Raw genomic sequence first — 26,424 nt, forward strand, 5'->3', positions numbered from 1 at the left:
TTGCCACCCTAGGGTCACGCACTACTCATAAAGCAAATGTAGAACTTTTATTATTCAAAAACATCAAATACCATAAAATACTGTCATACCGTCCAATTTATATAAAATACCATGATATAATATTTGGCCATATTGCCCAGCCCTACCTTTGAGCATGGTGAAGTTATTAATTACACTTTGGATGGTGCATCAATACACCCAGTCACTACAAAGATACAGGCGTCCTTCCTAACTTAGTTGCCAGAGAGGAAGGAAAGCTCAGGGATTTCACCATGAGGCCAATGGGGACTTTAAAACAATTACCGAGTTTAATGGCTGTGATAGGAGAAAACTGAGGATGGATCAACATTTTAATTACTCCACAATACTAACATAAATGACAGAGTGAAAAGAAGGAAGCCTGTACGGAAAAAAAAAATATTTCAAAACATGCATCCTGTTTGCAATAAGGCACTAAAGTAAAACTGCAAAAAATGTGACAAAGAAATTCACTTTATGTCCTGAATACAAAGCGTTATGTTTAGGGCAAATCCAACACAACACATCACTGAGTGCCACTTCATTTTTTCAAACATGGTGGTGCCTGCATCATGTTATGGGTCTGCTTGTCATTGGCAAGGACTAGGGAGTTCCTTAGGATAAAAAGAAACGGAATAGAAAATCAAATCACATTTTATTTGTCACATGCGCCGAATACAACAGGTGTAGACCTTACAGTGAAATGCTTACTTACAAGCCCTTAACCAACAATCCAATTTTAAGAAAAAACACCAAAGAAATATATTTAAAAATTCAACAACAAAAAATACATAGAAAGATAAGTGCGGTCTTAGTGCCAGCATCGGTTTGTGGTGGTAAATAGACAGCTACAAAGAATATAGACAAAAACTATCTTGGTAGATAGAGTGGTCTACAGCTTATCATGAGATACTCTACCTCAGGCGAGCAAAACCTCGAGACTTCCTTAGATATTGTGCACCAGCTGTTGTTTACAAATATACATAGACCGCCACCCCTTGTCCTACCAGAGGCTGCTGTTCTATCCTGCCGATACAGTGTATAACCCGCCAGCTGTATGTTATTCATGTCGTCGTTCAGCCACTACTCGGTGAAACATAACATATTACAGTTTTTAATGTCCCGTTGGTAGGATATACGTGCTTCTAGTTCGTCCACTTTATTATCAAGCGATTGTACATTGGCCAATAGTATCGATGGCAAAGGCAGATTAGCCACTCGTTGCCGGCTGCTTACCAGGCACCCCGATCTCCTTCCGCGCTATCCTATTTTCTTTCTACTGCGAATGACGGGGATGAGGGCCCTGTCGGGCGTCTGGAGCAAATCCCTCTCGTCAGACTCATTAAATAAAAATTATTAGTCCAGTTCAAGGTGAGTAATCGCTGTTCGGATGTCCAGAAGCTCTTTTCGGTCATAAGAGACAGTAGCAGCAACATTATGTACAAAATAAGCTACAAACAATGCGAAAAAACACAAAATAGCACGGTTGGTTAAGAGTCCATAAAACGGCAGCCATCCCCTCAGGCGCCATTCTCCTAAGCACAGGCAAAATACTAGAGGAAAACCTGGTTCAGCCTGCCTTCCAGCAGACACTGGGAGACAAATTCCCCCTTCAGCAGGACAATAACCTAAAACACAAGGCTAAATATACACTGGTTGCTTACCAAGATGACTGAATGTTTCTGAGTGGCCGAGTTACAGTTTTGACTTAAATCAACTTGAAAATCAATGTCAAAACATGAAAATGGCGGTCTAGCAATAATCAACTTGACAGAGCATGATCAACAACCAACTTGACAGAGCTTGAAGAATTTAAAAAAAGAATAATGTGCAAATATTTTACAATCCAGGTGTGCAAAGCTCTTAGAAACTAACCCAAAAAGACTCACAGATGTAATCGCCAACACAGGTGCCTCTACAAAGTATTGACTCAGGGGTGTGAGTACTTATGTAAATATAATATTTCTGTATTTCATTTTCAATAAATGTGCAAACATTTCTGGAATTTTTTTTCTCACTTTGTCATTATGGGGTATTGTGTGTAGGTGGGTGAGAAAAAACTTTTACTGAATAAATGTTGAATTCAGGCTGTAACAACAAAATGTGGAATAGGTTAAGGGGTGTGAATACTTTCTGAAGGCACTGTATCTGCACATATAACCAGGGCTTGGAACCAGTTCAGGGAACAGAAACAAAAAAACAGGAACTAAATTGTTATTTAATAGCATGGGAAATGGTTAATAACGTTATTTTACGTTCCGGGCATTTTCTTCTCAGTCCCACATAAAAACGCAACAAGGCGCCTATGCCAAAGCCCTCACTCTGTCACTCACTTATTCCAGTGTCTGCCTCACTGAGGTATAAATAAGAACAGTGTCTGCCAGCTGAAAATCTTTGCTAGTGTGTGCGCATGTGAAGGCAACGTGCCCCTACACCTTTGAAGCTTAAGATACTGCAGCCATCTGACATTACAAGCATGAGATATTTTTAATTACAGAACATTTGATTAACTTTTTCAATGCTAGTTACGGAGTTATCACGTTTCAAATTGGATTTATTAACTATGAAAAGGTCTAGCTAGCTAGCTTTGGTCCAATTGTCAAAGTTCAAAGACATTCAAAGTTCCTCCAGAGGAGCCGCTCCTCCATAGGTATAACTCTGTGGGCCTAAAATATGTCATAACAAGATGCCCAGAGCTTCAAGCCAAGCTTCCTCCTCCACCCCTTCTCGCTCTCTCCCCACCCCCATAATTTAAGTCGCATCTCGCGCCCTACACTTGGTTGTCCATCGTGTACTATCAGCTACCTCATGTACTATCAGCTACCTAGGCTAAAATAACTATAGCTTGCCCGCTCCACAGCAAGCAGCTCTATCCACACTGATTGGTGAAGTAATTTAATGTCGAGCTACTGAAAAAACAAAACAATTCAGAGGTTTAAAAAGGAACAGAAAGGCACGATATAAACCAGTCCTTTTTATTTGGTTTGATCGGTTCAGAACTTTATTTGCTCGTGTTTCTTGGCCCAAGCAAGTCTCTTCTTATTATTGGTGTCCTTTAATAGATGTTTCTTTGTAGCAATAAGACCATGAAGGCCTGATTCACACAGTCTCCTCTGAATAGTTGATGTTGAAATGTGTCTGTTACTTGAACTCTGAAGCATTTATTTGGTCTGCAATTTCTGAGGCTGGTAACTCTAATGAACTTATCCTCTGCAGCAGAGGTAACTCTGGGTCTTCCATTCCTGTGGCGGTCCTCATGGAGAGCCAGTTTCATCATAGCGCTTGATAGTTTTTGCGACTGCACTTGAAGAAACTTTCAAAGGTCTTGAAATGTTCCGTATTGACGGACCTTCATGTCTTAAAGTAATGATGGACTGTCGTTTCTCTTTGCTTATTATTTGAGCTGTTCTTGCCATAATATGGACTTGGTCTTTTACCAAATAGGGCTATCTTCTGTATACATTGTCACAACACAACAGATTGGCTCAAACACATTAAGAAGGAAAGAAATTCCACAAATCAACTTTTAAGAAGCACACCTGTTAATTGAAATGCATTCCAGCTGACTACCTCATGAAGCTGGTTGAGAGAATGCCAAGAGTGTGCAAAGCTGTCATCAAGGCAAAGGGTGGCTATTTGAAGAATCTCAAATATAAAATATTTTATGATATGTTTAACACTTTTTTTGGTTACTACATGATTCCATATGTGTTATTTCATAGTTTTGATGTCTTCACAAGTAGAATAATAGTAAAAATAAAGAAAAACCCTGGAATGAGTAGGTGTGTCCAAACTTTTGACTGGTACTGTAAGTATTCACACCCAAGTCAATACTTTGTATAAGCACCTTTGGCAGCGATTACAACTGTGAGTCTTTATGGGTAAGTCTTGAAGAGCTTTCCACACCTGGATTGTGCAACATTTGCCCATTATTCTTTAAAAAATTATTCAACCTCTGTCAAATTGGTTGTTGATCATTGCTAGACAACCATTTAAGTAACATTTTCTAGTTAAAGTCAAAACTGTAACTCGGCCACCCAGGAACATTCACTGTCTTCTTGGTAAGGAACTCCAGTTTAGATTTGGCCTTGTGTTTTAGGTTATTGGCCTGCTGAAAGGTGAATTGCTGTTCCAGTGTCTGGTGGATAGCAGACAACCGGGTTTTACTCTAGGATTTTGCCTGTGCTTAGTTTAATTCAGTTTTACCTTCATCTTGAAAAACTCCCCAGTCCTTAAAGATTACAAGCATACACATAACATTTGCTGCCACCACTATGCTTGAAAATATGGAGAGTGGTACTCAGTAATGTGTTCAACACTTTGTATTCAGGACAAAAAGTGATTGCTTTGTCACAGTTTTTGCAGTACTACTTTAGTGCCTTGTTGCAAACAGGACGCATGTTTTGGAATATTTTTATTCTGTACAGGCTTCCTTTTCACTCTGTCAATTAGGTTAGTAATGTGAAGTAACTTCAATGTTATTGATCCATCCCCAGTTTCCTATCACAGCCATTAAACTCAGTAACTGTTTTAAAGTCGCCATTGGTGTCATGGTGAAATCCCTGAGCAGTTTCCTTCCTCTCCGGCAACTGAGTTAGTAAGGACGCCTGTATCTTTGTTGTGACTGAGTGTACTGATACACCATCCAAAGAGTAATTCATAACTTCACCATGCTCAAAGAGATATTAAATGCCTACATGTTTTATTTTTACCCATCTACAAATAGGTGCCCTTCTTTGCGAGGCATTGGAAAACCTCCCTGGTCAACCAACCTGGTTGAATCTGTGTTTGAATTTCACTGTTCGACTGAGGGACCTTAGAGATAATTGTATGTGTGGGGTACAGAGATGATGTAGTCATAAAAAAAACATGTTAAACACAGAGTGACTCCATGCAACTTATTATGTGACTTGTTAAGCAAATGTTTACCCATGAACGTATTTAGGCTTGCCATAAAGGGTTGAATACTTATTGACTAAAGACATTTCAGCTTTACATTTTTTATTAATTTGTTAAAAATAAATAAAATAAATAAACAAATCTGAAATGTGTAGTTCCCACCATAACACACAGAGGAGGTGGTGTTATAGTGTGGGGGTGCTTTGCTGGTGACACTGTCTGTGAGTTAGTTAAAATTCAAGGCACACTTAACCAGCATGGCTACCAAAATAGGCTACTCCAACTTTCTTTGACCAAAAAGAACTGAAGCAACAAATTTGCAATAAATCCATTATATTATCCTGAGAAAATTGAGTGACTCACAAGGTCCCTCTTGTACCAAGAAAATGTATCTTACCTTTTTTCTTGTTTTGACTTTTGACTTAACCTTTTGCCGCCGTTTCAGCTTCTTCTTGCTTAAAGCTTTCTTTCCCCTGAAACACATTGTAAAAAACATTAGCAAATTCAGGAACAGCTGGGCCTATAGCCTATCACAGCTATGTTAAGTCAACCAACCGAGCCACTGCCTGCTGCTATCATTCAGAAGGCGAGGTCAGTACAGGTGAATCAAAGCTGGGACCGAGAGAATGAAAAACAGCTTCTATCTCAAGGCCATCAGACTGTTAAATAGCCATCACTAGCACATTAGAGGCTGCTGCTGCCTCACTGGCCACTTTAAGAAATGGAACACTAGTCACTTTAATAATGTTTATATATCTTGCATTACTCATCTCATACAGTGAGGGAAAAAAGTATTTGATCCCCTGCTGATTTTGTACGTTTGCCCACTGACAAAGACATGATCAGTCTATCATTTTAATGGTAGGTTTATTTGAACAGTGACAGACAGAATAACAACAAAAAATCCAGAAAAACGCATGTCAAAAATGTTAAATTGATTTGCATTTTAATGAGGGAAATAAGTATTTGACCCCTCTGCAAAACATGACTTGATACTTGGTGGCAAAACCCTTCAATCCCCAATCACAGAGGTCAGACGTTTCTTGTAGTTGGCCACCATGTTTGCACACATCTCAGGAGGGATTTTGTTCCACTCCTCTTTGCAGATCTTCTCCAAGTCATTAAGGTTTCGAGGCTTACGTTTGGCAACTCGAACCTTCAGCTCCCTCCACAGATTTTCTATGGCAGTAGGGTCTGGAGACTGGCTAGGCCACTCCAGGACCTTAATGTGCTTCTTCTTGAGCCACTCCTTTGTTGCCTTGGCCGTGTGTTTTGGGTCATTGTCATGATGGAATACCTATCCACAACCCAAGAGGTTCTCACCCAAGATTTGACGGTACATGGCCCCGTCCATCATCCCTTTGATGGGGTGAAGTTGTCCTGTCCCCTTAGCAGAAAAACACCCCCAAAGCATAATGTTTCCACCTCCATGTTTGACAGTGGGGATGGTGTTCTTGGGGTCATAGGCAGCATTCCTCCTCCTCCAAACACGGCGAGTTGAATTGATGCTAAAGAGCTCCATTTTGGTCTCATCTGACCACAACACTTTCACCCAGTTCTCCTCTGAATCATTCAGATGTTCATTGGCAAACTTCAGACGGCCCTGTATATGTGCTTTCTTGAGCAGGGGGACCTTGCGGGCGCTGCAGGATTTCAGTCTTTCACAGCGTAGTGTGTTACCAATTGTAACTATTGTCCCAGCTGCCTTGAGATCATTGACAAGATCCTCCCGTGTAGTTCTGGGCTGATTCCTCACCGTTCTCATGATCATCGCAACTCCACGAGGTGAGATCTTGCATGGAGCCCCAGGCCGAGGGAGATTGACAGTTATTTTGTGTTTCTTCCATTTGCGAATAATCGCACCAACTGTTGTCACCTTCTCACCAAGCTGCTTGGCGATGGTCTTGTAGCCCATTCCAGCCTTGTATAGGTCTACAATCTTATCCCTGACATCCTTGGAGAGCTCTTTGGTCTTGGCCATGGTGGAGAGTTTGGAATCTGATTGACTGATTGCTTCTGTGGACAGGTGTCTTTTATACAGGTAACAAACTGAGATTAGGAGCACTCCCTTTAAGAGTGTGCTCCTAATCTCAGCTCGTTACCTATATAAAAAGACACCTGGGAGCCAGAAATCTTTCTGATTGAGAGGGGGTCAAATACTTATTTCCCTCATTAAAATGAAAGTCAATTTATAACATTTTTGAAATGCATTTTTCTGGATTTTTTGGTTGTTATTCTGTCTCTCACTGTTCACATAAACCTACCATTACAATTATAGACTGATCATTTCTTTGTCAGTGGGCAAACGTACAAAATCAGCAGGGGATCAAATACTTTTTTCCCCTCACTGTAGTATGTACAAGCTGTAAGTAGAAGCCTAAGAGTGGTTGGCCATTAGTTTACTCCAATTACGGGAGGGATGGTAGGGTTAGGGGAAAATAATAAAGGAAAACATATTTTAAAAATCTACCAGTCAAAAGTTTGGACCTATTCATTCAAGGGTTTATATTTATTTTTACTATTTTCTACATCTATGAAATAACACATATGGAATCATGCAGTAACCAAAAAAGTGTTAAAAATATCAAAATATATTTGAGATTCTTCAAAGTAGGCACCCTTTGCCTTGATGACAGCTTTGCACACTCTTGACATTCTCTCAACCAGCTTCATGAGGTAGTCACCTGGAATGCATTTCAATTGACAGGTGTGCCTTCTTAAAAGTTAATTTGTAGAATTTCTTTCCTTCTTAATGCATTTGAGCCAATCAGTTGTGATGTGACAAAGTAGGGGTGGTACACAGAAGATAGCCCTATTTGGTAAAAGACCAAGTCGTTATTATGGCAAGAACAGCTCAAATAAGCAAAGAGAAACAACAGTCCATCATTACTTTAAGACATGAAGGTCAGTCAATCCGGAATATTTGCAGTCGCAAAAACCATCAAGTGCTATGATGAAACTGGCTCTCATGAGGACCGCCACAGGAAATGAAGACCCAGAGTTAACTCTGCTGCAGAAGATAAGTTCATTAGAGTTACAAGCCTCAGAAATTGCAGCCCAAATAAATGCTTCACAGAGTTCAAGTAACAGACACATCTCAACATCAGAGGAGAATGCTTGAAATCAGGCCTTCATGGTCAAATTGCTGCAAAGAAACCACTACTAAAGGACACCAATAACAAGAAGAGACTTGCTTGGGCCAAGAAACCCGAGCAACGGACATTAGACCGTTGGAAATCTGTCCTTTGGTCTGATGAGTCCACATTTGAGATTTTCTGTTCCAACCACCGTGTCTTTGTGAGACGCAGGGTAGGTAAATGGATGATCTCCGCATGTGTGGTTCTCACCGTGACGCATGGAGGAGGTGGTGTTATGGTGCTTCGCTGGTGACACTGTCTGTGATTTATTTAGAATTCAAGGCACACTTAATTATTCTGCAGTGACACACCATCCCATCTGGTTTGGGCTTAATGGGACTATCATTTGTTTTTCAACAGGACAATGACCCAACACACTTCCAGGCTGTGTAAGGGCTATTTGACCAAGCAGGAGAGTGTTGGAGTGCTGCATCAGATGACCTGGCCTAAACAATCACCCGACCTCAACCCAATTGAGATGGTTTGGGATGAGTTGGACTGCAGAGTGAAGGAAAAGCAGCCAACAAGTGCTCAGCATATGTGGGAACTCCTTCAAGACTGTTGGAAGAGCATTCCAGGTGAAGCTGGTTGTGAGAATGCCAAGAGTGTGCAACGCTGTCATCAAGGCAAAGGGTTAATAGCATTAGATGCCGATACGATATGTTTTGCGATTCTCACTAATCTATATGTATTATGATTCAATACTTCATTTGATGTTCCAAACATATTCCTCACTATATGTCTGCTGCAGAGAGACAAGAGCATGCGAAAATTTGCTTTGAACAGTCATGGAAATAAAAGTCAGGTCGCGGTCAGCGTCGACGGTACAGCAATTCTTTTTTTAAATGTTGCAGTTTTGAAGCTAACTTCCTGCAATTCTATGCATTTTGCCATGGTTAACACTGTGTTATTTTGCTCAAACAGAATAACAAAATCAATACTGGTAAATTCATTGTTTTTGGAATTTTCAATTCCCTTTTATTTTGGTGACTATTAGTTCTCAATTATAATATTATAAAACAATATATAGGTCCATTATATTTTCTACATACTATATATCTGATTTTAGTCATTTAAATTTAAACTGAAAGCATTTTTCCATCAGGAAATGGTATTTTACATTTTAGTCATTTAGCAGACGTTCTTATCCAGAGCGACTTACAGTTACTTACAGTTACTGGCCTCCTGTGGGAATCGAAACCACAACCCTGGCGTTGCAAGCGCCATGCTCTACCAACTGAGCTACAGGAGGCCCATTTCTAATAATTAATGTTTTTACACTTTTGAATTTAGGATTTTTCAGGTCAAGCCCAAGGATTACAATGTCAGAAAAATCCCTAAAAGTGCTGAAAACATGTTGGCTCACTATTTTAAAAGAAGATGGAGAACAAGCTATAGTATGAAAAACACCAGCGTTTTGGCGCAGGTACAGCCGACAAGCGCTTGCTTACGCTATCTACCCAAAACATGTATACATTTTAAGGAAAAGTATCAATATAATATCGTCTAGGGATGTGCATCTTTCCCTTACAAGACGATTCCATACGTATCTAGATGGCTATGATACGATACAGCAACGACTGACTCTCTCTCTCGATAATGTAAACACTTGCCCCCCCAATCACCCCTTCCCCAATTCACGTGAAAATAGTTCATTATAACTTGCACCTTCCTGCATTATGCTACAATATTTTACTGAGCCATTTCACCCCAAATCCACAGCTAAATCCTTGCATATTATGATGACTTTATATGTACCCACATTTACCTTTACCCACGGTAATGGATTAGTCTAAAAGGCATAGCATATCCAGTAGAGGTGTGCCGAGTAGTAATACAAAACGAGTATCGTAACTGATATGTATTTCTACAGAGTGTAATTATCTGTGATCGGGTAAAATGAAATTTTCGGATGCCAGCACGCATCTTTCTCATGCCAGTCAGTCAAGTGAGGTGCTACATGGTCTAAATAAGTTAGTTTACTAAAGCGTTAGTTCTATTAGCCATGTTGACTATGACGTGACTTTAGCTAATATGATGACAACGATGTAGGCTGTGTGTAGCGGTTATGATATGGTTTGGCTTGGAACGGTTTTTTCGCCTCGTCACATATAGCTGATGTGTTGAGCATTGAAGTCCACAAGCAAAGGGAAAATGTGAGAGGAGAGCGTATAGATGCGAGAAGGAATACAACGTGGCTGCTATGAAAGTGAACTGTGTTTATACGTGATCAGGGGTGTATTCATTCCACTGATTGTGTTGACATTTTTTTTCTTCTTAAAACAGAAGCAAATGGAACGAAAACAGGGATACACATACCCAAATTTGTTCAACAGAAACTCTCGCTTGCAACTGTTGGAGTAATGATTACACACTAGAACAGCCAGATGGAGGCAAGTGTGTGCAAGGCGGTATTGAATATGTCACTGTCTGTCCATGTGTCACTATCACCTCAAATGTATCTCTCGACCCTTGAGCACCTACGTTGTAAACTTTCATTCATAGGCTAGGTTGTAGCAACCTCATGATGGGTATAGGGAAAATTAGAATATCATGTAGTAGCCTAAACCTATCGCTGTTACCTTGAACTGGGTGAATAGAATATGAATGATAGTCATCCCTCATTTTAAATGGCACGACCGCCACTGATGTCCGTGTGTGTGTACATCAGTGGAGGCTGCTGAGGGGAGGATGACTCATAACATGGAAACCATATGTTTGATGTATTTAATACCATTCCACCAATTCCGCTCCAGCCATTAACACAAGCCCATCCTCCCCAATCTAGGTGCCACCAACCTCCTGTGGTGTGTGTACATGTATGTGCATGTGTGCTTGCCAGTGTAGTATGTGGTCCAGTGAGTCACTTTCACTTATTTTTCGGTCTGACCATTCAGACTGCTGCTGCCTCCTGTTAGCCTGCTACTATGATAAATCAAATGGCAAGGATGTTTGCTATCAAACTATCAATGTGCATAATATCTAACAAGCGGGTCGATGGTAAGGAAAAAATATTAAACGCGCATTCTGACTGATAGCAAACTTGTCTGCCCACTGCAAGTTGAGCACACACAGACACAGGTCAGACAGACACACACACACACCGCGGCACCTAATCTGCAGCTTGTTTGGTCTATAAATGTGCAGGGAGATAGATATTTTGCCAACATCTACTTAGGCATATTAAAACATTAGTTTTTTCTGATCACGAGTATCATCCGATCTGACTATCAAGTGTCAATTTACAGATACGATTACAAATATGGCCATGTCGGCACATCCCTAGCATCCAGCACCTGTCTAATGGAGCAGTCTGTTTAGATGTCCCTCTCTAAATGCAGAATTGTGGTATTGAGTTGAGGTAATGATTTTAAAAGTGCATTATAACATTAAAGGTCAATATTCCTGTTTTAAATCTAATTTCATGCAGTTCCCCCCCAATTTTTTTTAGGCCTATTAGATTCAGGGGTGCATTCAGGATGCTTTGAATGCTGAATTAACATTTCAAACTTGATGACTTGGTTTGAAGTTACTTTGAGATGATTTGTGCATGAAAATTAAATCACTCACATTTTTATTTAACCTTTATTTTGACAGGGAGTCAATGCTGAGACCAAGGTCTCTTTTCCAGATGAGCCCTGTATAAACAATACACATCAAAATACAATAAACATATTAAACTACACATTCATTTACAGATTATTATACACAAAAATATACGAAAAGCAAAATACATTTTTTTTTTTTTTAAAGACACAACCGTCTTTAAAGAGCCACCAATTCCTACAATTTGAAAGTGCATTGTAGATCATTCTACATGCAAGGTGCAAGGAAACCAAAAGCTTGTCTACCTAACTCTCTAGACACCAAAATGAGTCTCCAGAGTTAACCAACCCTGTGAATGGGTTTGATTACTTGTCATTTTAAATCTTAACAGTGATAAAGGTAGATACACTACATGGCCAAAAGTATGTGCTCGTCGAACATCTAATTCCAAAATTATGGGCATTAATATGGAGTTGGTCCCCCCTTTACTGCTATAACAGCCTCCACTCTTCTGGGAAGGCTTTCCACTAGATGTTGGAACATTGCTGCAGGGACTTCCTTCTATTCAGCCACAAGAGCATTAGTGAGGTCGGCACTGATGTTGGGCGATTAGGCCTTGCTCGCAGTCGTCATTCCAATTCATCCCAAAGGTGTTCGATGGGGTTGAGGTCAGGGCTCTGAGCAGGCCAGTCAAGTTCTTCCACAACGATCTCGAAAAACAATTTCTGTATGGACCTCAATTTGTGCACAGGGGCATTGTCATTCTGAAACAGGAAAGGGCCTTCCCCAAACTGTTGCCAAAAAGTTGGATGCACAGAACAGAATCGTCTAGAATGTAATTGTATGCTGTAGCATTAAGATTTCACTTCACTGGAACCACTCTAGCCGACGCTTGGTATTGCGCATGGTGATCTTAGGCATTTGTGCAGCTGCTCGGCTTTGGAAACCCATTTCATGAAGCTCCAGACGAACAGTTCTTGTGCTGACGTTGCTTCCAAAGGCAGTTTGTAACTCGTTAGTGAGTGTTGCAATCGAGGAAAGACCATTTTTTACGCACTTAAACACTCAGCGGTCCCGTTCTGTGAGCTTGTGTGGCCTACCACTTCCTGGCTGAGCTGTTGTTGCTCCTAGACGTTTCCACTTCACAATAACAGCACTTACAGTTGACCGGGGCAGCTCTAGCAGGGCAGAAATTTGACGAACTGACTTGTTTGAAAGGTGGCATCCTATGACGGTGCCACGTTGAAAGTCACTGCACTCTTCAGCAAGGCCATTCTACTGCAAATGTTTGTCTATGGAGATTGCATGGCTGTGTGCTTGAATTTATATACAGTGGGGAAAAAATGATTAGTCAGCCACCAATTGTGCAAGTTCTCCCACTTAAAAAGATGAGAGGCCTGTAATTTTCATCATAGGTACACGTCAACTATGACAGACAAAATGAGAAGAAAAATATCCAGATAATCACATTGTAGGATTTTAAATTAAATTCATTTGCAAATTATGGGTGGAAAATAAGTATTTGGTCAATAACAAAAGTTTCTCAATACTTTGTTATATACCCTTTGTTGGCAATGACACAGGTCAAACGTTTTCTGTAAGTCTTCACAAGGTTTTCACACACTGTTGCTGGTATTTTGGCCCATACCTCCATGCAGATCTCCTCTAGAGCAGTGATGTTTTGGGGCTGTCGCTGGGCAACACAGACTTTCAACTCCCTCCAAAGATTTTCTATGGGGTTGAGATTTGGAGACTGGCTAGGCCACTCCAGGACCTTGAAATGCTTCTTACGAAGCCACTCCTTCGTTGCCCGGGCAGTGTGTTTGGGATCATTGTCATGCTGAAAGACCCAGCCACGTTTCATCTTCAATGCCCTTGCTGATGGAAGGAGGTTTTCACTCAAAATCTCTCGATACATGGCCCCATTCATTCTTTCCTTTACACGGATCAGTCTTCCTGGTCCCTTTGCAGAAAAACAGCCCCAAAGCATGATGTTTCCACCCCCCATGCTTCACAGTAGGTATGGTGTTCTTTGGATGCAACTCAGCATTCTTTGTCCTCCAAACACGACGAGTTGAGTTTTTACCAAAAAGTTATATTTTGGTTTCATCTGACCATATTACATTCTCCCAATCCTCTTCTGGATCATCCAAATGCACTCTAGCAAACTTCAGACGGGCCTGGACATGTACTGGCTTAAGTAGGGGGACACGTCTGGCACTGCAGGATTTGAGTCCCTGGCGGCGTAGTGTGTTACTGATGGTAGGCTTTGTTACTTTGGTCCCAGCTCTCTGCAGGTCATTCACTAGGTCCCCCAGTGTGGTTCTGGGATTTTTGCTCACCGTTCTTGTGATCATTTTGACCCCACGGGGTGAGATCTTGCGTGGAGCCCCAGATCGAGGGAGATTATCAGTGGTCTTGTATGTCTTCCATTTCCTAATAATTGCTCCCACAGTTGATTTCTTCAAACCAAGCTGCTTACCTATTGCAGATTCAGTCTTCCCAGCCTGGTGCAGGTCTACAATTTTGTTTCTGGTGTCCTTTGACAGCTCTTTGGTCTTGGCCATAGTGGAGTTTGGATGTGACTGTTTGAGGTTGTGGACAGGTGTCTTTTATACTGATAACAAGTTCAAACAGGTGCCATTAATACAGGTAACGAGTGGAGGACAGAGGAGCATCTTAAAGAAGAAGTTACAGGTCTGTGAGAGCCAGAAATCTTGCTTGTTTGTAGGTGACCATATACTTATTTTCCACCATAATTTGCAAATAAATTCATAAAAAATCCTACAATGTGATTTTCTGGATTTTTTTTTCTCAATTTGTCTGTCATAGTTGACGTGTACCTATGATGAAAATTACAGGCCTCTCTCATCTTTTTAAGTGGGAGAACTTGCACAATTGGTGGCTGACTAAATACTTTTTTCCCCACTGTACCTGTTAGCAACGGGTGTGGCTGACATAGCCAAATCCATTAATTTGAAGGGGTGTCCACATACTTTTGTTTGTGGAAGTTTGTGGAGCAGGGCTTTGTAAACAAGAAGAGCGTAATGATGTGATCTACTTGACTTCAAAGAGGTCCAGCTAACCTTTTGGTATAGAATACAGTGATGAGTAATAAAACCAACGAAGGGGGCTATGAAAAACGGCATCCAGCGGTTTAAGAGTAGAGGCAGCTGCACTTTGATAAATAGTATCACCATAATCAAGAACGGGTAGAAAGGTTGACTGCACAATCTGCTTCCTGCTGACTAGAGAGACAAAAAAAAAGCACACTTTAAATCTTAGTTTCTTAACAAGCTCAGATATTGTTGTTTAAACAATAAATCATTGTCAATCCAAATACCAAGATATTTGTATGCAGGGACTCGTTCGATTATAGAACCATCCGATGAGTGAAAATGTAATCCATCGGAAACAATCTTACGAGAACTTGAAAACATGCATTTCATTTTGCCCGTATTAAGTATGAGTTTTAAATCAGTAAGGGATTCCTGCAAAACTGCAAAATCGGACTGTAGCCTTGTCACAGCCAGGTCAACAGTGGGGCAATTGCGTACATAATAGTATCATCCGCATATAGATGAAATTTACAATTAACAGATTGACCAATAGCATTTATATAAATAGTGAAAAGAACAGGTCTAGTATCGACCTCTGCAGAACACCTTTATGTAGTTCAAGATATTCTGACTTAACCCCATCAATCACGATGGCCTGAGTTCCGTCACTAAGATAATCATGAAACCATGAACAGGTGTCAGCGCTCAGGCCTATCAAGGACAACTTATTCAATAAAATAGCATGATCAACAGTATCAAAAGCTTTTGACAGGTCCACAAACAAAGCAGCACATTTCATCATTTTTGTGTCTAAAGCACTGATTAATTGGGCGGCACTGACTTACATTGGTCCTCTGTAGCTCATTTGGTACTGCATTTGTATTTATTAAGGAGTCATTAAAACTCGTTTTTCAACCACTCCACAAATTTCTTGTTAACAAACTATAGTTTTGGCAAGTCGGTTAGGACATCTACTTTGTGCATGACACAAGTAATTTTTCCAACAATTGTTTACAGACATTATTTCACTTATAATTCACTGTATCACACTAAGTTGACTGTGCCTATAAACATCTTGGAAAATTCCAGAAAATGATGTCATGGCTTTGGAAGCTTCTGATAGGCTAATTGACATCATTTGAGTCAATTGGAGGTGTACCTGTGGATGTATTTCAAAGCCTACCTTCAAATTCAGTGCCTCTTTGCTTGACATCATGGGAAAATCAAAAGAAATCAGCCAAGACCTCAGAAAAAGAATTGTAGACCTCCATAAGTCTGGTTCATCCTTGGGAGACATTTCCAAATGCCTGAAGGTACCACGTTCATCTGTACAAACAATAGTATGCAAGTATAAACCCCATGGGACCACGCAGCCGTCATACCGCTCAGGAAGGAGACTCGTTCTGTCTCCTAGAGGTGAACGTACTTTGGTGCGAAAAGTGCAAATCAATCCCAGAACAGCAGCAAAGGACCTTGTGAAGATGCTGGAGGAAACAGGTACAAAAGTATCTATATCCACAGTAAAACAAGTCCTATATCGACATAACCTGAAAGGCCGCTCAGCAAGGAAGAAGCCACTGCTCCAAAACCGCCATTAAAAAGCCAGACTACGGTTTGCAACTGCACATGGGGACAAAGATCGTACTTTTTGGAGAAATGTCCTCTGGTCTGATGAAACAGAAATAGAACATTGTTATGTTTGGAGGAAAAAAGGGTAGGCTTGCAAGCCGAAGAACCCAATCCCAACTGTGAAGCACAGGGGTGGGGGTGCTTTGCTGCAGGAGGGCCTGGTGCACTTCACATAATAGATGGCATCATGAAGAAGGAAAATTATGTGGATATATTGAAGCAACATCTCAAGACATCAGTCAGGAAGTTAAAGCTTGGTCGCAAATGGGTCTTCCAAATGGACAATGACCCCAAGCATACTTCCAAAGTTGTGGCAAAATGGCTTAAGGACAACAAAGGCAAGGTATTGGAGTGGCCATCACAAAGCCCTGACCTCAATCCTATAGAACATTTGTGGGCAGAACTGAAAAAGTGTGTGCGAGGAAGGAGGCCTACAGACCTGACTCAGTTACACCAGCTCTGTCAGGAGGAATGGGCAAAAATTCACCAAACTTATTGTGGGAAGCTTGTGGAAGACTACCCGAAACGTTTGACCCGAGTTAAACAATTTAAAGGCAATGCTACCAAATACTAATTGAGTGCATGTAAACTTCATGTGAATTCTCTCTACTATTATTCTGACATTTCACATTCTTAAAATAAAGTGGTGATCCTAACTGACCTAAAACAGGGAGTTTTTACTAGGATTAAATGTCAGGAATTGTGAAAAACTGAGTTTAAATGTATACTGCTCAAAATAATAAAGGGAACACTTAAACAACACAATGTAACTCCAAGTCAATCACACTTCTGTGAAATCAAACTGTCCACTTAGGAAGCAACACTGATTGACATGCTGTTGTGCAAATGGAATAGACAACAGGTGGAAATTATAGGCAATTAGCAAGACACCCCTAATAAAGGAATGGTTCTGCAGGTGGTGACCACAGACCACTTCTCAGTTCCTATGCTTCCTGGCTGATGTTTTGGTCACTTTTGAATGCTGGCGGTGCTTTCACTCTAGTGATAGCATGAGACGGAGTCTACAACCCACACAAGTGGCTCAGGTAGTGCAGCTCATCCAGGATGGCACATCAATGCGAGCTGTGGCAAGAAGGTTTGCTGTGTCTGTCAGCGTAGTGTCCAGAGCATGGAGGCGCTACCAGGAGACAGGCCAGTACATCATGAGACGCGGAGGAGGCCGTAGGAGGGCAACAACCCAGCAGCAGGACCGCTACCTCCGCCTTTGTGCTAGGATGAGCAGGAGGAGCACTGCCAGAGCACTGCAAAATGACCTCCAGCAGGCCACAAATGTGCATGTGTCTGCTCAAACGGTCAGAAACAGACTCCATGTGGGTGGCATGACGGCCCGACGTCCACAGGTGGGGGTTGTGCTTACAGCCCAACACCGTGCAGGACATTTGGCATTTGCCAGAGAACACCAAGATTGGCAAATTCGCCACTGGCGCCCTGTGCTCTTCACAGATGAAAGCAGGTTCACACTGAGCACATGTGACAGACGTGACAGAGTCTGGAGATGCTGTGGAGAACGTTCTGCTGCCTGCAACATCCTCCAGCATGACCGGTTTGGCGGTGGGTCAGTCATGGTGTGGGGTGGGATTTCTTTGGGGGGCCGCACAGCCCTCCATGTGCTCGCCAGAGGTAGCCTGACTGCCATTAGGTACCGAGATGAGATCCTCAGACCCCTTGTGAGACCATATGCTGGTGCGGTTGGCCCTGGGTTCCTCTTGCTAGACCTCATGTGGCTGGAGTGTGTCAGCAGTTCCTGCAAGAGGAAGGCATTGATGCTATGGACTGGCCCGCCCGTTCCCCAGACCTGAATCCAATTGAGCACATCTGGGACATCATGTCTCGCTCCATCCACCAACGCCACGTTGCACCACAGACTGTCCAGGAGTTGGCGGATGCTTTAGTCCAGGTCTGGGAGGAGATCCCTCAGGAGACCATCCGCCACCTCATCAGGAGCATGCCCAGGCGTTGTAGGGAGGTCATACAGGCACGTGGAGGCCACACACACTACTGAGCCTCATTTTGACTTGTTTTAAGGACATTACATCAAAGTTGGATCAGCCTGTAGTGTGGTTTTCCACTTTAATTTTGAGGGTGACTCCAAATCCAGACCTCCATGGGTTGATACATTTGATTTCCATTGATAATTTTTGTGTGACTGTTGTCAGCACATTCAACTATGTAAAGAAAAAAGTATTTAATAAGATTATTTCATTCATTCAGATCTAGGATGTGTTATTTTAGTGTACCCTTTATTTTTTTGAGCAGTGTATTTGGCTAAGGTGTGTGCCTGTGTGCGTTTGTCTCTTCACAGTCCGCTTTTTTTCATAAAGTGTAATTTTATCAATTTTTTTCATATTTGACTGCTTGCATGATTTACTTGATGTGGAATAGAGTTCCATCTAGTCATGGCTCTGTGTAGTACTGTGTATTTTTCAGAGTCTGTTCTGGACTTAGGGACTGTGAAGAGACCCCTGGTGGCATGTCTTGTTGGGTATGCATGGTTGTCTGAGCTGTTTGAACAGACAGCTCGGTGCTACCAACATGTCAATACCTCTCACAAAGACAAGTAGGGATGCAGTCAGTCAATCTCTCATCTACTTTGAGCCAGGAGAGATTGACATGCATGTCATTGATGTTAGCTCTCAGTGTACATGGTAGAGCATGGTGCTCACAATGCCAGGATAGTGAGTTCGATTCCCGGGACCACCCATACGTAAAATGTATGCACGCATGACTAAGTCGCTTAGGATAAGAGCGTCTGCTAAATGGAATACATTATATTATTGGTTTTGGTTTGAAAATGTTAATATTTACAGTTGGTGGCAGTGGCTAACCAAAGCATGGATTGCAGTATTGCCGTGTCTGTTTAGACAGTTTTTAAGGTAAGGACATTTTTACGTGGGTGAATTATCCCTTGAAAATAAGACTTGAAAATCCTGCTGGGGGTATATTTCCCAAGTGCAGGGGGTTTGAAAATGTTTGCGCTATATCAATTAATTTCCCAGAAATCCCCCCATCTTCAAGAACAATCCAAAGGTGTTTGAGGCTGACAAGTTGCAGAAACTTGCCATCTTAGAGAACATAGGTAAGATCCTTTGTGTTTGAGCTATTTATTTTCAAAAGACACAAGTTGCCATATTCGATTTCAAATAAGTAGGCCTAGTTACACAGGCAAAACTGAGAAGTGGGATAATAAAAAAGTATGAGGAATAATAGTGCTGACAAGCACACTAAATATCCTATATGATAGCCCATCATAAGGAATGGGAATTGTTCCACTGACATACATCAACTAATGGGAAAGATATAAAATAAATATAACATTTACTAAAGGCAGTGATTGAAAAGTAGGCTAACAGTAGGCCTAGTATTGAAATAGATAAATGAGGCTGTCAACTGTGCCAGAAATTCACAGGTTTCTGATTTTCACTTTATTATTCTGATTTTCGCTCTCAAAGTCACACTTTTTCAATAGAAAAACAAAATGGGATGTTCTAAGTCTACAAAAACTGCATAAACCACATCAGAACACCACTTGAGGTCTGGGGAAAATCTAAGTAATGTATTTTTTTGTGTAGTTAGCCTTTCATTCAAGTGCGCATGCACCTACCAGTGTTGCTTGGTTAGCCGTGTTTCTGATGCACACACGAGATGGAGTTTGCAAAACAAATGCACCCTGGATTGATGCAAATTAACATGATATCATTCTGCCAGGCAGGCACAGGCAACATTGTAGCTAGTTAATATTTAATTGAGAAGGTTTTTGGGAAAGCCTCTCCATCTACCATTAGACGGTTAGGCCTATCATTAATGTCGCCATATTTTTTCCTGTTCCTTGTTTGAACCCTGGACGTTTTACTTCATATTATGAGGCATATTATCGTGGTCCTCTGTAGCTCAGCTGGTAGAGCACGGCGCTTGTAACGCCAAGGTAGTGGGTTCGATCCCCGGGACCACCCATACACAAAAAAATTAAAATGTATACACGCATGACTGTAAGTCGCTTTGGATAAAAGCATCTGCTAAATGGCATATTATTATTATTACCTTGCTTCAAAGTAGCCAAGCCAAAATCCGACCATAGAAATGTTAAGGGAAATATTTTATAAACACCTCCTCATATGCGCTCTGCTGTTCTATTGGTTTTCAAAATCAACTTTCTTTCATTGTCTAGCAGCCAAAGGCATTATCCTTGATATTTGTTGCATCTTTAGATTTCAAACAGATATTTTCATCTCTGTCCATGAATCCGCTCGCGTGCGGTGCGCATTTTATAACAGTGTTTTCACGCAAATTGCATTTAGGAACTTTCGCACGTACAGCCGTGTGCACATTCATATCTTTTGAACCGTTTGGGCGAGAGACATGGTTTTCAATAAGGTAATGGTAAAACCATGACAGTGACGAAGCCGGCAAACAGATAGTTTATGACATTGGAGAAAGTTGCCTGCAGAAAAGGATTCCGCTGCTCTAAGGGTGTTACGACTCCACTATACACTTTCAACACTATAAACATGTTCTGGGGAGATAAATATTACATAGATTTTTCAATGTTCTGGGGGGAGCAATAATCAATCACGGTCAAATAATAATCACAATCACAGTGGTTGTAGAGGGTGCAACATGTCAGTACCTCAGGAGTCAGTTGGCTTTTCATAGCCGAACATTCAGAGGTCTTGACTCTTAACTGATCTTGGGGCAGCAGTATACACTAGGCTTGGCCAGTATACCATACAGCGGGGTATTTGAAAATAGCCACGGGATGGTTTTTCAATACCATCAATATCATTGAAACTATTTCTCTGAAGTTCTTTAATAAATTACATAGGGAACACTGACCTGTTCACCGGACGTGCTACCTTGTCCCGGACCTGCTGCTTGACTCTCTCGCTCTCTCTCTCTCTCTCTACCGCACCTGCTGTCTCGACCTCTGAATGCTTGGCTATGAAAAGCCAACTGACATTTACTCCTGAAGGTACTGACCGGTTGCACACTCTACAACCACTGATTATTATTTTACCCTGCTGGTAATCTATGAACGTTTGAACATCTTGAAGAACAATCTGGCCTTAAAATGGCCATGTACTCTTATAATCTCCACCCGGCACAGCCAGAAGAGGACTGGCCACCCCTCAGAGCATGGTTCCTCTCTAGGTTTCTTCCTAGGTTCCTGCCTTTCTAGGGAGTTTTTCCTAGCCACCGTGCTTCTACATCTGCATTGCTTGCTCTTTGGGGTTTTAGGCTGGGTTTCTGTATAGCACTTTGTGACATCTGCTGATGTAAAAAGGCCTTTATAAGGCAGCAGCTACACTTAAAAGGCACTTATTTAACATATAAAACAAAATAAAATAAAACGTACATCATATAAACATTATTAAAACACTACATATCGGCAATACAAAATCTATAATACCACCATACAATAATATTACAATGTACGTGTGTGTATACGGCGTGTGCTAGAGTTTGTGTGCGTATGCGTATCTGTACCTTTGCGTGTGTCTCTTCACAGTCCCCGCTGTTCCATAAGGTATATTTGTATCTGTTTTTTTAAATCAGTTACCTGATTTTATAGTTCCATGTAGTCATGGCTCTATGTAGTACTGTGCGCCTCCCATAGTCTGTTCTGGACTTGGGGATTGTAAAGAGACCTCTTGTGGCATGTCTTGTGGGGTATGCATGGGTGACCGAGCTGTGTGCTAGTTGTTTAAACAGACAGCTCGGTGCTTTCAGCTTGTCAACACTTCTTACAAAAACAAGTAGTGATGAAGTCAATCTCTCCTCCACTTTGAGCCGCCAGGAGAGATTGACATGCATATCTTTAATGTTAGCTCCCCGTGTACTTTTATGGGCTAACCATGCTGCCCTGTTCTGAGCCAATTGTAATTTTCCTAAATCCCTCTTTGTGGCACCTGAACACACAACTGGACAGTAGTCCAGGTGCGACAAAACTAGGGCCTGTAGGACCTGCATTGTTGATAGTGTTGTTAAGAAGGCAGAGCAGTGCTTTATTATGGACAGACATCTCCCAATCTTAGCTACTGTTGTATCAATATGTTTTGACCATGACAGTTTACAATTCAGGGTTACTCCAAGCAGTTCAGTCACCTCAACTTGCTAAATTTCCGCCTTATTCATTACAAGATTTAGTTGAGGTTTAGTGAATGATTTGTCCCAAATACAATACTTTTCGTTTTTTAAATATTTAGGACTAACTTATTCCTTGCCACCCATTCTAAAACTAACTGCAGCTCTTTGTTAAGTGTTGTAGTAATTTCAGACAAAGGAGATGATTGTGGACTACAGGAAAAAGAAGAGGACCAAGCACGCCCCCATTCACATCGATGGGGCTGTAGTGGAGCAGGTTGAGAGCTTCAAGTTCCTTGGTGTCCACATCACCAACAAACTAACATGGTCCAAGCACCCCAAGACAGTCGTGAAGTGGGCACGACAAAACCTATTCCCCCTCAGGAGACTGAAAAGATTTGGCATGGGTCCTCAGATCCTCAAAAGGTTCTACAGCTGCACCATCTAGAGCATCCTGACTGGTTGCATCACTGCCTGGTATGACAACTGCACGGCCTCCGACCGCAAGGCACTACAGAGGGTAGTGCGTACGGCCCAGTACATCACTGGGGCCAAGCTTCCTGCCATCCAGGACCTCTATAACAGGCGGTGTCAGAGGAAGGCCCTAAAAATTGTCAAAGACTCCAGCCACCCTAGTCATAGACTGTTCTCTCTGTTACCGCACGGCAAGCGGTACCGGAGCGTCCAAGAGTCTAGGTCCAAGAGGCTTCTAAACAGCTTCTACCCCCAAGCCATAAGACTCCTGAACATCTAATCAAATGGCTTCCCAGACTTTTTGCAATGCCCCCCCTCCTTTTATGCTGCTGCTACTCTCTGTCTATTATCTATGCATAGTCACTTGAATAACTCTACCTACATGTACATATTACCTCGACTAACCGGTGCCCCCGCACATTGACTCGGTACCGGTATCCACTGTATATAGCCTCGCTATTGTTATTTTTACAGCTGTTCTTAAATTATTTTAGATTGTATTTTTTGTGAGATTTGTATTGGTATTCTTTCTTAAAACTGCATTGTTGGTTAAGGGCTTGTGAGTAAGCATTTCACTGCAAGGTCTACACCTGTTGTATTCGGCGCATGTGACAAATACAATTTGATTTGATTTGTAGTAGCTGACGTGTGTACTGTTGAAACATCCGCATACATAGACACACTGGCTTTACTCAAAGTTCCCTGGTTCTCAATCTACACACAATACCCCATAATGACAAAGCAAAAACTGTCACAACAAACTACAAACTAAACTATCACATTTACATAAGTATTCCGACCCTTTAACGCAGTACTTTGTTGAAGCACCTTTGGCAGCGATTACAGCCTCAAGTCATCTTGGGTATGATGCTACAAGCTTGGCACACCTGTATTTGGGGAGTTTCTCCCATTCTACTCTGAAGATCCTCTCAAGCGCTGTCAGGTTGGATGGAGAGCATTGCTACACAGCTATTTCAGGTGTCTCCAGAGATGTTCGATCGGGTTGAAGTCCAGGCTCTGGCTGGGGCACTAAAAGGACATTCAGAGACTTGTCCCGAAGCAACTCCTGTCTTGGCTGTGTGCTTAGGGTCATTATCCTGTTGGAAGGTGAACCTTCGGCCCAGTCTGTTAATATAAATAGCATATTATTGACTTAAAAGGTTAGCTGTGTTAGCCCAGTTGCTAGCTTACGCAAGGTCAGAAAATAGCTGTGTAGAGCAACCATGTACTGTCGATCTATGGGAACTGCAATAATTCTGCTAGCAACATCGGTTGAATTAATGAAAGAAAATGTACCTCAATGATACCTGTAATGCTCATCTCCTTTAGTCTAATTGTCATCTCCTTATTTTCATACTGTACCTAAATTACAAGGGTTGGATTTGCACTAAACAGTTGTATGTCAGAACTTAAAAAGGCATGCACAAAATTTGGTATATGGATTGCCTCATATACATTGTCTACTGGTATCATTTAATTGACAACATACAGTGCATTCGGAAAGTATTCAGACCCCTTCCCATTTTCCACATTTTGTTACGTTACAGCCTTATTCAACAATCTACACACAATACCCCATAATGACAAAATGATAACAGGTTCTGATTTTCCCTCTCCAAATTATAAAAAATTTAAAACAAAAATACCTTATTTACATAAGTATTCAAACCCTTTGCTATGAGACTCGAAATTGAGCTCAGGTCCATCCTGTTTCCATTGATCATCCTTGAGATGTTTCTACAACTTGGAGTCCACCTGTGGTAAATTCAATTGATTGGACATGATTTGGAAAGGCACACATCTGTCTAACTAATGTCCCACAGTGGAGAGTGCATGTCAGAGCAAAAACCAAGCGATGAGGTCGAAGGAATTGTCCGTAGATTGTGTCGAGGCACAGATCTGGGAAAGGGTACCAAAAAATATCTGCAGCATTGAAGGATCAAGAACACAGTGGCCTCCATCATTCTTAAATGGAAGAAGTTTGGAACCACCAAGACTCTTCCTAGAGCTGGCCGCCCGGCCAAACTGAGCAATCGGGGGAGAAGGGCCTTGGTCAGGGAGGTGACCAAGAACCCAATGGTCACTCTGACAGAGCTCAAGAGTTCCTCTGTGGATAAGGGAGAACCTTCCAGAAGGACAACCATCTCTACAGCACTCCACCAATCAGGCCTTTATGGTAGTAGCCAGACGGATGTCACTCCTCAGTAAAAGGACCATGACAGCCCACTTGGAGTTTGGCAAAAGGCACCTAAAGGACTCTCAGACTATGAGAAACAATATTCTCTGGTCTGATGAAACCAAGATTGAAATATTTGGCCTGAATGCCAAGTGTCACGTCTGGAGGAAACCTGGCACCCCTACGGTGAAGAATGGGTGGCAGCATCATGCTGTGGGGATGTTTTTCAGCGGCAGTGACTGGGAGACTAGTCAGGATCGAGGGAAAGATGAACGGAGCAAAGTACAGAGAGATCCTTGATGAAAACCTACTCCAGAGCGTTCAGGACCTCAGACTGGGGGCGAAGTATCATCTTCCAACAGGACAACGACCCAAAACACACAGCCAGGGCAACTAAGGAGTGGATCCGTAAGGAGCATCTCAAGGTCCTGGAGTGGCCTAGCCAGTCTGCAGACTTGAACCCAATAGAAAATCTTTGGAGGGAGCTGAAAGTCCGTATAGCCCAGCAACAGCACCGAAACCTGAAGGATCTGGAGAAGGTCTGTATGGAGGAGTGGGCCAAAATCCCTGCTGCAGTGTGTGCAAACCTGGTCAAGACCTACAGGAAACGTATGATCTCTGTAATTGCAAACAAAGGTTTCTGTACCAAATATTAAGTTCTGCTTTTCTGATGTATCAAATACTTATATCATGCAATAAAATGCAAATGAATTACTTAAAAATCATACAATGTGATTTTCTGGATTTTTGTTTTAGATTCAGTCTCTCACAGTTGAAGTGTACCTAAGATAAAAATTACAGACCTCTACATGCTTTATAAGTAGGAAAACCTGCAAAATCGGCAGTGTATCAAATACTTGTTCTCCCCACTGTATATTGAGAGAGTGACAATGAAATAAAACAGATTGGAGATCTTACAACTAGAGAGAAAGGAAATGTTCATTTGAGAATACAGAGAAACACTGTCACATTACATTTACATTTTAGTCATTTAGCAGACGCTCTTATCCAGAGCGACTTACAGAGCAGGGTTCCCCAACTGGCAGCCCACGCATGTTTTATTGTCCCCCCAACCATTATATCTGTTTGGGTTTCTTGTGGTTAATTTGCAGTCTACAAATTTGTAATAATGTCTTGTTGATGATCCCTGCATTAGAGACAGAAGCCCTTCCCCTCTTTAGTGCAAGATTGTGATGTGTGATTAAATCAACATTAGGGATTAACATGTATAACCGGGATCTGTCCCGGGAACACACTTCACATTTCCCCCAAAAACATAATGACAAGACCCGGGAAATTACACAATATTCCCACAATGTCGGCACTAATGCAATTCCACAAAATACACAACATGAGCAGCTTCAGATTAGCATAAAATAAAATAGCA

The 26,424-nt window shown here is 41.6% G+C and overlaps 1 protein-coding gene across 1 annotated transcript in view; it reads right to left on the reverse strand.

The window, feature by feature from the left end:
- LOC311129664 (E3 ubiquitin-protein ligase MYCBP2-like) overlaps positions 1–26,424 on the reverse strand; it is a 319,573-nt gene that overhangs the window by 288,572 nt on the left and 4,577 nt on the right. The window contains exon 2 of the mRNA XM_084162035.1: positions 5,315–5,390. Within this exon, the coding sequence (XP_084018161.1) occupies positions 5,315–5,390 (76 nt within the window). The remainder of the gene's footprint in view (positions 1–5,314; positions 5,391–26,424) is intronic.

This window comes from Coregonus lavaretus (assembly GCF_964263955.1).
Source record: "Coregonus lavaretus genome assembly, chromosome: 5".
In the NCBI taxonomy this organism is placed as follows: domain Eukaryota; kingdom Metazoa; phylum Chordata; class Actinopteri; order Salmoniformes; family Salmonidae; genus Coregonus; species Coregonus lavaretus.